The 15,920-nt window shown below is 41.8% G+C and overlaps 1 protein-coding gene across 2 annotated transcripts in view; it reads right to left on the minus strand.

Moving 5' to 3' along the window:
• Nucleotides 1-15,920, minus strand: part of agap1 (ArfGAP with GTPase domain, ankyrin repeat and PH domain 1) — a 649,964-nt gene that overhangs the window by 204,394 nt on the left and 429,650 nt on the right. For both annotated transcript variants that reach the window (XM_072261395.1, XM_072261394.1), the window contains exon 12: nucleotides 902-1,063. In XM_072261395.1, the coding sequence (XP_072117496.1) occupies nucleotides 902-1,063 (162 nt within the window). The remainder of the gene's footprint in view (nucleotides 1-901; nucleotides 1,064-15,920) is intronic.

Consider the following 15,920-nt stretch of genomic DNA (forward strand, 5'->3'; position numbering starts at 1 on the left):
CTCCTTTGGAAAGATACTATATGCCTTAGTAGATATCCACTCCTAACTACAGGTTTCTGAATGTTAGAAACAATTTCTATTTGGTAATATTAATTGCAATACTGTGTACCAGAAACGAGATACTATCTCTCTGAGTTGTGTGAACTATTGAGAAAGCCATACCCACAGTGTGTTCATTTCCAACTGCATACAGGAACCAGGTAGATCTGCACTGATAGTGAAAACCCCAGTTCTAAACGGATACATGTCAAATGATGAGAAATTTGGCAATTTCTTGGTCTCTGATCTCCTAGAAAGTTGTTTAAAAATTCCCAAGGTTTGAAAGGTTTTCTGTTTTAAAACCGGGATCTTTTCTTTACAAATGCTGTCATCCTGCATTACTGCTGGTATTTCTGAGATAGTTAGAAGAACTAGAAGGACTTTCGGAGCAGGCACAATCGTAATGTTCAGAGAAGATAAGGAGAAATACAAAGAGAAAACCATTTGCAAATCCATGGAAGTGACATTTCAACCGAATTGGATTATCAAAAAGCCAGGCAGAGATGACCAGCTGAGGGGTTGCTCTCTCAATTAGATCCTAATACTGGCCTGTGTTTTACCATTAATTAAACATTGCAGAGCGTCAGAAGGTTCTGGCAGACTACTTAAAACACACAATTCTGTTAAAAAAAAACACAAATCTAGGATACAAAATCACAGAAGGCCTGAACTGATGATACACAGAAACTCCAAAGTCGATAAACTAAATCTAAAATACGATGCTAGTATTAGTAATGGTGAGCATAAAACTACTAGACTGTCATTCCAAAACACTTGGTTCATTATCGTCCTGTCTGGTGAAGAGTAGAAGCAAATGAAGGAGGCCCATCACAATCAAGGTGAAGCTGACTGTCACACTTACCGCTGCTGATGCCAGAGTTGGCGATGACAGTGGCTTCACTCCACTGATCTGCACTGGACACAGAGTAGGAGCGCTGGTGCATTCCCTCAGGGCGGCTGTTGAAGGACACCAGACTGATTCCACTTGCCATCTGTGATGCAGATCCTGTGGGGGTCACATTACCTGAAGGTGGAAAGAAAATGTGACAGGTCATTAAAGCACAGAGACGCCATTGGGTTCAGTGTACGGCTCTTCACAGATACCTCACACTGGTACAGATCCTCCTGTTATTAAAAGCAAACTCCTCCGTATGGGAGTGGATGCAAAACCAGAGGCTTTGCATTTATGTAAACTTTAATTCATCCAAACCTCTGCTTTCATTTTGCAATGGACAAATTATCAATATTTTTAATGTTTCTTCAATTCCGATCAATGGTGCCGACACGTCTTCAGATACCTTGGGCACAAGATCTGAAATTGCCTTTTTAAACCTCCCCACTGCTCTCTGCTCTTCTAGCACAATAATTACGTTGAGAAATGGAGTGATACAAGTTGGATAAATGAACTTTAAAACATTTTTAAGCTCTTGTGGTAAAGATAACAAGTTTAGAGAACCCTCGATTGTGCGCAGAGGTACAATGGTGCTAGACAGTGGCTTCTTCGAGCTCATCTGCGGAAACAGCTTAATTTCTACCTTCAATGTCTCTCTTTTTCCTTTTCGAGGTGGATGAGGTTCTGTCGAAGACTTTGACCCACAGCTGCACTCCAGCTTTTGTTCTTTATGATATTGGTTCCTGTTGCCGGGGCTCACTGACCTGCCAGTTTTTGATATCTCAAGGATGCGGCCTTCGACGTTCTGAGGCCTTACAGCTCTGGGGATGGACTGATTCTATGCCGGTACCACCGAATGAAGTGTCACAGGAGAAAACGGATAATTGGGAACAGCAAATCAGCTGCTGGAGGGCTATCTTTCTCTTGTTGGTGAGGAGAGTTTGTTGTCGATTCTTGAGTTGGGGTTCTCAGAAAAAAAACTCTAACTCCGTAAATCAGTGAGCGTTTTTTTGTCTTGTTAGTCTGTGTGACACCTCGCTGTCCCTTTATTAGGGATTGAGAGAGCGTCTCTGGTTTGTCAAACTGTTGGGTGAATGAATGTGTTTTGTTGTACTGTAGATCATGGTCTTTCTCAGGGGCTTTGTTACTGCTTGCTTGGTGGGTTGTGGGTTTTTTGAAATAAGTGGGGGACAGGGAGGGATCGATGCTTTGTGGCCACTTGTGCATGGGAGGGGGGTGTGAGGGGTGTCTTTGGGGTTCTAACATTTTTACTGTCACTCATTCTTTGGGGTACCCTTCTGTTTTCATGGATGTCTGCAAAGAACAAAGATTTCAGATGTATATTGCATACATTCTCTGATATCAAATTGAACTTCTGAAGAGATATTGGAGCCCTGGTTAAGGAAAAAAAAAGGAGGCACAGAACAGATATAGGCACGTAGGAACAAATGAGGTGCTTATGGAGTATAAGAAATGCAAGAGAACACTTAAGGAGGAAATCAGGAGGGCTAAAAGAAAGTATGAGGTCGCCCTAGACAAAGGGGTAAATGCAAGCAACCTTTTTCCACTGAGGTTGGATGGGACTACAATGAGAGGTCATAGGTTAAGGATGAAAGGTTAAAAGTTTAAGGGGAGCATTAGGGGAGAGCTCTTCACTCAGAGGGTTGTGAGAATGTGGAACTTAGCAGCCAGTGCAAGTGGTGCATGCAAGCTTGATTTCAACGTTTAGTAGTTTCAGTAGGTATATCGATGGTAGGGGTATCGAGGGATGTGGTCTGGTTGCAGGTCGATGGGAGTCTGCAGTTTAAATAGTCTGGCATGAACTAGATAGGCTGAAGGGCCTGTTTCTGTGCTGCTTTTCTCTATGGCTTCACAACCAGGTGAAGGAGAATACTAAGGGATTCAACAGATATGTTGAGACCAAAAGGATTGCAAGGGACAAAATTGGTCCTCTGGAAGATCAGAACAGTAATCTATTCATGGAGCCAATAGAAATGGGGAGAACATAAATGCATTTTTTTGCATTTAAAGAGATAAACACAGTGTCTATAGAAGTGAGGCAAAGCAGCAGCGGGGTCATGGACCCTATACAGATTACAGGCGAGGAGGTGTTTGCTGTTTAGAGGCAAATTAGGGTGGATAAATCCGCAGGGCCTGAGAAGGTATCCCCTTTGACCATGTGGGAGGCAAGTGCAGAAATAGTAGGCGCCCCTAGAAGAGCTGTTTAAGTCATCCTTATCGAAAGGCGAGGTATTGGAGGATTGGAGGGTAGCTAATACTGTACCATTGTTTAAGAAGGGTTCTAAAAATAAACTGGGAAACTATAGGCCAGTGACACTGACATCAGTAATGGGAAAGTTGTTAGAAGGTACTCTAAGGGACTGGATATATGGGTATTTGGATAGATATAGACTGATTAAGGATAGTCAGCATGGCTTGGTGTGTGGTAGGTTGTGTGGAACCAATCTGATAGAGTTTTCAAGGTAGTTACCAGAAATATTGACGGCAAGGCAGTGGCTGTTGTCTACATGTTGTAAGGCACTTGATAAGGTTCGCATGGGAAGTTGTTTAAGAAGGTTCAGTCACTCAGTATTCAAGATGAGGTAGTAAGTTGAATTAGACAAACAACAGGAATTCTGCAGATGCTGGAAATTCAAGCAACACACATCAAAGTTGCTGCTGAATGCAGCAGGCCAGGCAGCATCTCTAGGAAGAGGTGCAGTCGACGTTTCAGGCCGAGACCCTTCGTCAGGACTAACTAAATGAAGCTTCCTTCAGTTAGTCCTGACGAAGGGTCTCGGCCTGAAACGTCGACTGCACCTCTTCCTAGAGATGCTGCCTGGCCTGCTGCGTTCACCAGCAACTTTGATGTGTGTAAGTTGAATTAGACATTGGCTTTGTGGGAGAAGCCAGAGAGTGGTAGTAGATGGTTGCCTCTCTAACTGGAGGCCTGTGATAAGTGGAGTATCGCATGGACTGGTGCTGGGTCAGTTGTTTGTCATCTGTATCAACGATCTGGATGATAATGTGGTTAGTTGGATCAGTAGATCTGTGGATACACGTTTGGGGGTGTAGTGCACAGTGAGGAAGACTATCAGAGCTTGCAGTGGGACTGGTCCAGCTGGAGAAATGACAGATTAAATTTAATGCAGACAAGTGCGAGGTATTGCACTTCGGAAGGACCAACCCAGATAGGTCTTACACAGTGAACGGTAGGGCACTGAAGAGTGCTGTAGAACAAAGGGAGCTGGGAATACAGGTCCAAAATTTACTGAAAGTGGCGTCACAGGAAGATAGGGTCGTAAAGAAAGCTTTTGGGACAATGGCCTTCATAAATCACAGTATTGAGTACTTGAGAGGGGATGTTATGTTGAAGTTGTTTAAGACATTGGTGAAGCCTAATTTGGAATATTGTGTGCAGTTTTTGATTATCTAACTACAGGAAAGAGTACAGAAAAAATTACAAGGATGTTGCCAGGACTGGAGGACCTGCGTTATAAGGTAAGATTGAATAGGTTAGAACTTTATTCCTTGGAACATAAAAGATTGAGGGAAGATTTGATAGAGATATAGAAAATTATGAAGGGTATAGATAGGATAAATGGAAGCAGGCTTTTTCCACTGAGGTTGGGTGGGACTACAATCAGAGAACATGGGTTAAGGGTGAAAGATGAAATGCTTAAGGGGAACATGAGGGGAAACTTCTTCATTCCGAGGGTCTTGAGAGTATGGGACGAGCTGCCAATGTAAGTGGTGTACGTGAGCTCGATATCAACATTTGAAACAAGTTTAGATAGATACATGGATAGTAGGGGTATAGAGGGTAACGCTCTGGGTGCAGGTGGATGAGAGCAGGCAGTTTAAATAGTTTGGCATGGACTATATGGGTTGAAAAGCTTTTTTCTATCTTTTCTATGAGTTTCTACCTTCTCCCCATAACCACATGGGTTTCCTTAGGATGCTCCGGTTTCCTCACACATTCCAAAAAAGTGTGACAAATCAATCTAACCTTTAATCAGGAATAATTACCTTCTTAGTCCTGTCATATGACACAGGAGCAGATTTAGGCCATTTGGCCCATCAGGTCTGCTGCACCATTCCATTATGGCTGATTTATTATCAGCCCCATTCTCCTGCCTTCTTCCCGTAACCCTTGACATTCTTACTAATCAAAAACCTATTAACCTCCATTTTAAATATACTCAATGACTTGGCCTTCAGAGCTGTCTGTGGCAATGAATTCCACAGATACACTACCCTCTACCCAAATAAATTCTTCCTTCATCTCTGTTCTAAAGGGGTGTCTTTGAATTCTGGGGCTGCGGCCTCTGGCCTTAGACTATCCCAGCACAGGGAACATCCTCTTCACGTCCACTTCATCTAGGCCTTTAAGTGTGCAATAGGTTTCAATTCTTCTAAACTCCAGTGTATAGAGGCCCAGAGCCATCAAACATTCCTCATACAACAGGTATTTTACAACAATGTGGGGATCACAGGCATTCAAACAGCTTCCCTCACAAACGCTCACATACATAATGCCACACAGTACATCTGGGAACAGCTGTGATTCAGAAAAGCACTGCAAATTCTCCTGCCCTGTCATCCAGCAGCAAAGTTGCTCATTGCAATGCCTCACTGACAATTCCTGACTGACAATTCCTGGCTTTCACGCAAGTTCACAGATCTCAATTTGCTCCTCAGACTCCGTAGCCCTCTGATAGCTCCCTGCCCTTTCAGGAAATAAAAATGTATCACACAGACAGTGCTTTAATTCATCTGCTCAAGCATTAACTTATAAGACTCGGTGTCCAATTACTCTTCCAGGAACCATCTTAGGTTTAACCAACATGTAGTTTAAAAATGCCTCATTAGAAAAAGAAAAATCAAAATATGTATTTTTCAATGCATTTACATATATTTACACACAGAAGATATACTATGCGATGGATTAATCTCCTCTTGCCAGTCAATAGACTAATCTAAATTTGTAAATGGCATCTCAATATTTACCACTTTCAAGCGACTAACTTGAAGGCTGAAATAACTAATAGTGGATGTGTCAAGCCTCATGTTATCTACAAATGGCGCATACACAAGAGAGCAATCTGCTGGTTTGTCATGGATTTTAATTTTGAGTAAACCAAGCAAAGCAAGGAAACTTGCCCCCACCTCTCATTCAAGGGGTCGGGGTGGGGGGAAAATATGTATCACAAAACTACAGTAGATGAGTCCTGAGTCAAGGGCACAAACACAAGAGGAGAAGATTTATCACACATGCTCCCTCACACGCTGAGTTGGCTTGCTGCTCTCTTGTTTTTGGTCGAGGGAGTCATGAAATTCACAGATTTCAACTTTTCAAGGGAGATTGGGATTAGGTTGTGGCCTGCTGTCTGAATAATGAACTGACCAAGATCAAACATCAAAATCTCATTAAGTTACTCCACTGATTTTGCTCTCTTGGTTACAGAATCAGACAGCTGTTACAGTACAAGAGACTGCTCAGTCTACTGAGCCTGCATCAGCTCCAACAATTTCATCCAGTCCTAATCCCCACAATGCAAATTACGATTTTTCAATTTGCTCCTCAAAGTCCTTAAATTCTATCCGCACCATCGTCACAGAAAGTTCCACAACATGACTGCATACTTCGATCTTTGCTCATGTCACCATTGTATCCACTTGTACAAACATAAGTCATCTTTTCCCCTTGGACTTTGAAGCATCCACTGATGGAAACAGTTCGGTATTGAAACCGGAACACACCCCAGTAAATTTAATAACATCGAGTAACTTGGTTTTACTGTATCAGAATTTTGGCTGCAAGTTTTTTTCTATTGTGCTGTTTCTCCTTTCTCTCCATGAGCAAACCCTGACCTGCGGTTAGCACAATCTTGCACTTCTCTCTCACCATCTAACTACCCATTAACAACTGATCTCCAGTGACCCCAGCTTTACTCTATCACAGAATATTCCCTTTTTACATTCATCTCTCCCTACTCTCTCCAACTTAAAAATAAATTTCTTCTCTTTTCTTGTTTTACAGAGGGCCTGAAACATTCACTCCATATCTCTACCCACTGAAGCTGCCTGACCTGCTGAGTTATTTCCAGCATTTTCTGTTTTTATGTCAGATTTCCAAGCTGACAAGGAAACTCAAATAACCGTGCAGAAGAGCATCTCTGAACGCACAGCACATTGAACCTTGACGTGGATAGTCTACAGCAGCAGAAGACCACAAACATATACTCAGTAGCCACTTCCTGTACCTAATAAAGTGGCCACTGAGTGTATGTGCTTTGTCAATGTTAATCTCTTTTGGCCTTTATATTTGCTCTGGTTTTATTTTCAATGCTCCCAAGAAATTCACACACTACCCTCCTAAGTGCAATCTGTTTTTAAACTATGACCATTAGTTCCAAGATTTTCAGTAACCTCTCAGTTTCTACCTTGTCAAGCCCTGCGAGATCCTTATATGTTAAATGGATCATCTCTAACCCTCTTTCATTGAACAAAGGCCAAAGCTCATACACTCAGTGCCATTTTATCAGGTACAGGAGGTACCTAATTAACTGGCTACTGGGTGTATGCTTGTCGTCTGCTGCTGCTTTAGCCCATCCAGTTCAAGGTTCGACATGTTGTGCGTTCAGAGAAGCTCTTCTGCACTATGCTCTATTTGAGTTACTGTCACCTTCCTGTCAGCTTGAACCAGCCTAGCCATTTTCCTCTGACCTCTCTCATTAACAAGGCATTTTTGTCCATAGAACTGGCACTCACTGGATGTTTTTATTTTTCGTACCATTCCCTGCAAACTCTATAAACTACTTGCATGAAAATCTCAGGAGATCATCAGCTTCTGCGATACTCAAACCAACCTATCAACACATTAGTTTGAATCACTATATATCCGTGTTGGGAAAAATAATGCAGAGACCTGAGCACAATGATCCAAGCTGATACTCCTGTCCAGTACTGCCCAATGACACTAGACTGCAAAGAGTGTAGAAAAGGTTCACAAGGACTAAAGGGCTTGAATTATAAGTTGAGACTGGATAGGTTAGGGCAGGCCAGGGCAGGCCAGAGGCGTAGACATAGATAAGATGAATGGCCACAGTCCTTTCCCCTTGGTAGGGGAGTCTCTAAAACCAGGGTTAAGATAAGAGAAGAAGGCTTTAAAGAAGATTCATACCTTTCCCCTCCCACGTAGAGAGTGCTAAGCATATGGAACAAACTGTCAGAGGAAGTGGCAGAGGCAGGTACAATTACCATGTTTGAGATAGTTAGGCATGTACATGAATAGGAGAGATTTGGAGGGATACAAGCTAAACGTGAGTAAATGGGACCAGCTGAGATGAATTAGGCCAGTAGACCTGTTTCTGTGCTGTATAACACGATGATCGTCAGAAATGTTAGACAAAAGATAATCATCCCATTGATAAACACAAGAGATTCTGCAGATGCTGGAAATCCAAGTAATACACACAAAATCCTGAAGAACATCAGATCAGGCAGCATCTATTCAAAGGAACAAACAGTGAACATTTCGGGCTGAAACCCTTCATTAAGACAGTTTATTCCTTTGCACAGATGCTGCCTGACCCGCTGAGATCCCCCAGCATTTTGTATGTGTTACTCATGTCAGTGATACTTCTGGGAGTTTACGGCTCACAAATTGTCACAGATGTTTGAAAGACTCTGTAATGAATAGTTAAAAGCTAAATGGAGGTAGATTCCTGTTAAGCAGAGGACAAAGTTAAAGGAATTGTGAAGGTGGAACAAAATATTTTAGTGAGTATGGTTTAAATTAGATTGCTGTTAAGTGAACTGTTTCTGAAACAGTCTACCACAGATTTTAAAGGGGTATTAGAGATTTTAAAAAAAACAAGTTTTTAAAGAGGATCTACAGAAATGTTAACCCTGTTCACTCTCCACAGATGCTGCATGAACTGCTGAGAATTACCAGCATTTTCTGTTTCTCACTCCAATTTCTGACAATTGTCAATGGAATCTGGGTATTTTTTTTAGTGTCTTGAAGAAGGTGAGAACTTTGCTACTGCAACTGAACAGTCCTGGCTGATTCTGCACTGCTCAGTGCCAAGGAGAATATAAAAGCAAGGATGTAATGCTGAGGCTTTATGAGATAACCTCCTGTATCTAATAAAGTGGCCACTGGGTGTCTGTTCATAGTCTTCCATTGCTTTAGCCCATCCACTTCAAGTATTGATGTGTTCTGCATTTTGAGATGCTCTTCTGCACACCAATGTTTTAACACATGGTTATTTGGAGTCAATGTCGCTTTCCTATCAGCTTGAACTAAACTAGCCGTTCTCCTCTGATCTCTCTCATTAACAAGGCATCTTCGCCCACAGAACTGCCACTCACTGAATGTTTTTTGTACCATTTTCTGTAAACTCCAGAGACTGGTGTGTGTGAGATTCCAGGAGATCAGCAGTTTCTGAGCTATTCAAACTATCCCGTCTGGCACCAACATTCATTCCGCAATCAAAGTAACTTAGATCACATATTTCCCCATTCTGATGTTTGATCTGAACACCAACTGAACCTTCTGACCAGGCCTGCATGCCTTTATGCATTGAGTTAATGCCACGATCGGCTGATTAGTTATTTGGATTAAAGAGCAGGTGTACCTAATAAGAGTGGCCATTGAATGTAGGTGCAAAAATGCAAGTGATTTGGGATTCCCAACAGCTATCATTCCAAATGCAGGAGAAGCTATCTGCTTCCACTGTACTTACACACCTGTCCTTCCACCAACCCTTCCAGTATAATGAAGGGATATGTTCTTCTTATGATTTGCCAAAGACAGAACTTGCTGGGCTGGTATTTGTTTCTCATTTCCCAGCGCAAACACGCCAGCTATGTGGTTTGGAGGATTCCAGCCCAACCTAGTTGCTCTTTGCTGGTGTTTTGCAGAGTCCAATGAGAGTGCATTTCCCTGGCACATTTATGTATTAGACCTGCTACAGCTTCAGGAAATCCATTCAATTCAATGGATGGGGACAGGAAGAAAGCCGGGATATTAGTTCACAAGCAATAAGTTGGAGGAACTCAGTGGGTCATGCAGCATTTTGGAGGGAAATGGACAAGTGACCTTTTGGGTTGAGATAGAGGGTCCATTTCTCTCTACAAATGTTACCTGATCCACTGAGCTCATCCAGCTTTTTGCTTGTTAACTAATATCCCTGACGAAGGGTCTCGGCCTGTGCTTCTTCCTGTGGATGCTGTCTGGACTGCTGCGTTCCACCAGCATTTTGAGTGTGTTGCTCAAATATTTTTTAACTGTTTTAATTTAAACAAAAGTAATTTATAAAAATGTTTCATTCTTAACATTTATTGAATGTTTCTAAATGTCAGGGACATTAAATACGGAAATGATTCAGAAAATGTGTAGCTCAGGTGGTTGGGTTGCTCTTCGATCTTGGCAATTTACTTGCAAATATTTTGTCACCATATGAGGAGACATCATCAGCAAATATTACGTCAACCAGACTGGGAAAAACTATTCACAAGGACCCATGAACATCAGCTGGCTGTAAAGTGGCATGACCAACTCTCCCGAGACTCTATCCATGAAGATCAAGAAGGGCACAAAGTCGACTGAGCATCAGTGAAAGTTGTGGCGTAAGCGAACGTGTGGCATACAAGAGAATTCCTCAAAGCATGGCCTTCTGTGAACAATTCTGTCAACAAACATGTAGACCTCGATCCTATTTATGAGCCAATGTGGGCAAAATTCCAGACCATGATGTTCACCACGCAACCATCAGTGATTGATAAACATTCAGAGGACTCACCACAAATAATAGTGCGCTGATGATGTCTCCTGATATGGTGACGAAATGTTTCCAGTAAATTGCCATGATCGGAGAATAGCTCATCCCAACCAATATTAAATATTATTGTTTAGCCAGCTAAACTTAGAGCATGACTTAGGTGGCTGCCAGAGTTCTTAGTTGTTTTGTGAGGTGAGCATTGTTTTAGGCCATAATATCCTATAACCACATTGCATCGTTGCTATTTTGTACTGGATGGCTCTGAGCAGCATGTTGATATGTTGCCAATCCTGAAAAGAAAACATACTTATCTTGCAGTCAGCAGTAAAAGCAAGCAACTTTCTGGCTTCAGATTCTGCCCAATAAGAAACAGGCAATTGCTCATTGGGATTAGATCCAACAACCTTGAGCAAAACTATTAGCCAAAGGTACAAGACACTTCCACCTTTTCATACAAAGTGAAATAATACCATTCTGTGACACCGTGTCATTTTCTCATTCTCTCTTTCTCTCTCTCTCTCATTCCAGAGAATGAAGGACCATATTTTCTAAGGGTAAAGTTACAATGTTGTAATTCCAGTCCCAACATCAGCCTCATCCACCATTTATGCCATTTAATCCCTCCGACTCTCCATCCTGACACTCTCCATTCCTCCTGTTTTTCTCTTCAACCTGTTTGTTTCACTTCTAAGTTCTCCCAGTTCCAATGAGAGGTCAATGACCTGAGATATTTCTTACCCCGCAGATACTGCTTGATCTGCTGTACATTTCCAGACATTTTAATGCCATATGTACCTTCAAATGCTATATTACACAGTGTAAATTGCTATCTGGTATTCAGAGGCTACTTGGATATACACACAGGCTTGAAATTCCACCAACCACTTATCTTCTTATGGCACTTTCCTTTGTAACCTCTTTTACCATTTCGATACCCATCGCCCAAGGACCCAAGCAGCGATTCATTTGCACTTCTTCCAATGTAGATCAGAGTTCAAAGTTGAAAGTAAGTTTATTATCAAAGTACATAGTACTATATAATCTACTTTGAGGTTCATTTTCTTGCAAGTATTTACAGGTAAAATAAAGAAAAACAATAGAACCTACAGAAAACCATACATAAACAAAGACTGACAAACAACCTATGTGCAAAAAAAAATACTGAGAACACGAGTTTTATAGGTTTATATACAATTTGTTTCACTTCTAAGTTCTCCCAGTTCCAATGAGAGGTTATTAACCTTTCTTATATGTCTCACTCCACAGATGCTGCTTGATCTGAAGCGAATTTGAAATGAGTGAGTCTGTAGGATGTAGATTCAGTTCAGACTGAAGTTTGCCGTGCTGGTTCAGTTGCCTGAAGGTTTATAGGTAAACAGTTGTCTGAAGGTTATAGGTAATTACTGCTCCTGAACCTGTTGGTGTGGGACCTAAGAGCCCTGTACCTCCAGCCCAATGGTGGTAATGGGAAGGAATTATGACCTGGATGGTGGGGGTCTTGATGATGGAAACTGTTCTCTTATGGCAGTGCTCCATGCTTAATGGTGGGAAGGGATTTCCATCACTTTTTGTAGTCTTTTCCGTTCCTGCACATCCCAGTCCGTGGTGCAACCAGTCAGTATACTTTGCACCATGCACCCAGAGAAGAATGTCAAAGCTTTTAGTGACATCCAAATGTACGCAACCCTAACTTGGGGTCCACGGACCCCTTGCTTAATGGTATCGGTCCACGGCATAGAACAGGCTGGGAACCCCTGCTCCAGGTACAAGTGCTGTTGTGTCTTCTTTGCAATAGGAGCTAACATGTCCTCTGAAATGTTAATGCCAAGGAATTTTAAGCTATTGACCCTCATCTCTGATCCTTCTTCCTCGTGTTCAATAATCAGCTCTTTGGTTTTGATTATGTTGAGCGCAAGGTCTTTTGACACTACTCAACCACATTTTCAATCTCCCTCCTAGATGCTGATTCACCCCCACCTTAGGTTCAGCCAACGACAGTGGTGTTGTTGGCAGACTTAAATATGGCATTGAAGCTGTACTTAGCCACACAGTCATAGGTATAAAGTGAATGAATCAGGGATATAAGCATACAGCCTTGTGGTGCTGATGGTGAGTGTGGAGAAGATATTGCTGCCAATCCGTACGAACTGGGGTAGCCAGTGAGAAAATCAAAGATCCAGTTTACAGGGAGGTATCCAGGCCCAGGTCCTGGACCATACTGATGAGTTTCAATGGGATGATAGTACTGAATGCTAAGCTGTAAGTCAATGAAGAGCATCCTGACATACAATCAGTCTCCACACACACTGCCTGATCTGATGGGTATTTCCAGCATTCTCTCCTTGGCTTCAGGTTTCAACAAAGCTCTTAACTGCATTTCAGTTTTAATCTATCCACTGTTTTTTTTTTTCCCTCTCTCTCCTCCTCCTCCACCACACACTATTCTCTATTAATCAATCAACTACACAGGTCGAGAAGCAACAGTCACCTGGTCAACCACCTGGCCTCAGAGTAATATTTCCTTTTCCACACTCTGTCTGCAAGAACTAACTTGTTTTCTCACTTTCCCAGTTCAAACCTTTCCATGGATGCTGCCCAACCTGATGAATATTCCTAGCAAGTTCATTTATTTCAACATTAATAAATTGTTGGATTTTTTAAACAAGCTAAGCATACTCCGAAACACACGCAATTACTGCAATTTGTCTAGATGACATTTGTGTCAAATGTAGACAATTTTTTTTAAAGGAAATGATGCCTCCATTTGCTGGGGGTTAAAGGGCAATTCAGAATAAACAATATATCTCCCCTCCAGCAAATGGAAGCACATAAGTCCATTAATACAGAGAAAAGGATCAAAACATTGGTGTAATAAGAAAGAGGACTGAGAAAAAATACATGGTATAAACCAATACACATAATGCTGGAGGAACTCAGCATGCCAGATGGCATCTAAGGAGGGAAATTAGTGGTTGATGTTTTGGGATGAGACCCTTATCAGGACTGAAAATGAAGAGGACAGAAGCCAGAGTAAGAAGAGGAAGGGAAAGGAGTACAAATTGGCAGGTGATTGGTGAGACCAGGTGAGGGGGAAGCTGTGTGGGTAGGGGAGGGGTGGTGAAAAGTTGATTTGGATCACTATGTTTCCTGTGTTAGCAACTAGAAGTGAAAACAACCACCGTCTCCATGCTCTCCCTCTATCCGTTCCTATTTCTGTGCATAAAACAGGATTAAACTCCACAGGAGAAGTGGGAAAACCACTATAATAGGAGGAAATGTCTAGTCATGTTATGAAGGCACTGTCAGGATGAAAAGGCCAGTTGTTCACTCAGCACCACCTCTACAGCTACTTAAATAAAAGGGACTTTTTAAAAAATAATGCTTTTAGATGTCAGCCAGTATTTCTGTAAAATTGCCCTGAGTGATAACCAAGCAAGAGACAGTCTATGAATCAAATTATATCTATCTTGTTGAGGGCCGAACCTCAAACTCCTGGCATCCTTTCCCCTTCTAGCCCAGCAGCTCAGTCAGATGTTGGAAACGGGCTGCACCTGCCAGCAGCTGTTTACAGTGCCGATCTGCCGGTTCTAATGAAATGGCCATTAACTCACTCTGAAGGTCAGAGAGCACTGCGTACATGACTGACACGGCACTCAAACACCACTAAGCAACACGGGGCCCTCTCCTCCCTTGAGACCATTTATTATGACACTTGTGTCTGCTTTATTCACTATAATGAAAAGCTGATCAAAGAATGCCAAAATACTTGCAAGCCAGTTTCTGCAGTAAATTATCTTGAGGTGGAACATACCCGTTTTCACAAGTACTGGATATAAACCTGTTTTGCATTAAATAAAATTAATTTGGGGTAGTGATGTCTCCACTGTATCTATAATACCTCCTGATCAGTGACTAGCCTATAATAAAAAAATACTCACTTTTGCCTGTTCCAGGTACAGTATTGATTTACTTATTTTATTTCTTGCAAAACCCTTCTTTGCTGGTCAAGCAGTTTGAAAGCAAATAACGAAATCTAAGCAGCTTAGCACATGACTGCAAGTCTACAAGATTAACAATTGGGAAATGGGACACATAATACCAAAGAGAACGGAATCAGACTGAAGTCTGATATAGTTTATACAATTAACTAGCTTGCATCACCAATGCTAACACACCTCCAGCTAGCTTTTTATTCCTGGTGCAATATTTATATTCACAGCTGAGGGATGAATGAGCAATGATTTAGTTTGGTGACAATGTGCAAACATTCTGAAACCACTGGCCCAGAATTTGCTGGGTAATAATGACAGGGTTAGCACACACAATTAGCATGAAAGTAACTTGACAATCTGCCGCAATGGGGAATGACTCCAAGTATTCACACTGTATCTGATTTGTGTATATCTGCCATGGCAGAATGACCTCAAGCTTCCCTTGAAGAAAAAGACCAAAAGTCTATTTCCTTAACTGAAGTCATGTCGGAATTGGGAAAGAAATGAGGTAGCAGCAGAGAGGGAACATAGATGAGTTAGTGTCCTAAATATGTCTGCAAAACTTGAATGAATGGTTCTGCAGAGTGTTAGGACTAGTACATTAACAGTGTGACAACACTGTCCATGAGGAGATTTTAGTTGATAGGGTAGTTAAGAAGGTTTGTGGTGTGTTGGCCTTCATTAGTCGGAGAAATGAATTTAGGAGCCACAAGGTAATGTTGCAGCTCAATAAAACTCTTGTTAGACCAGAGGATGAGAGGAGACTTGATAGCAGTGTACAATAATAAATGGTAGAGGATGAGTGGACAGCCAGAGACTTTTACCCAGGGCAGAAATGACTCATACAAGAGGGTATAATTTTAAGATGAATGGAGGAAAGTATGGGGGGGGGGGATGTCAGAGGGAGGTTTTTTTTTCTTTTTACACACAGAAAGGCCTAAATGGAATGCTCTGTCAGGATTAGTGGTGGAGGTAGATCCAATTGGCATATTTACAAACCTCTTAGACCGGCACATGGATGATAGAAAAATAGAGGGCTATTTAGGAAGGAAGGGTTAGATTGATCTTACAGTCTGTTCAAATGTCGGCACATCATGGGTCAAAGGGCCTGTACTGTGTTGTAGTGTTCTGTGTTCTTTTTGAAACACTTCAGATCCCAAAGTGGCTTGACAGGGTAGATGTTGAGATGTTTTCACCAGTGGGAGA

The sequence above is a fragment of the Mobula birostris genome, chromosome 6, assembly GCF_030028105.1.
Source record: "Mobula birostris isolate sMobBir1 chromosome 6, sMobBir1.hap1, whole genome shotgun sequence".
NCBI lineage: Eukaryota > Metazoa > Chordata > Chondrichthyes > Myliobatiformes > Myliobatidae > Mobula > Mobula birostris.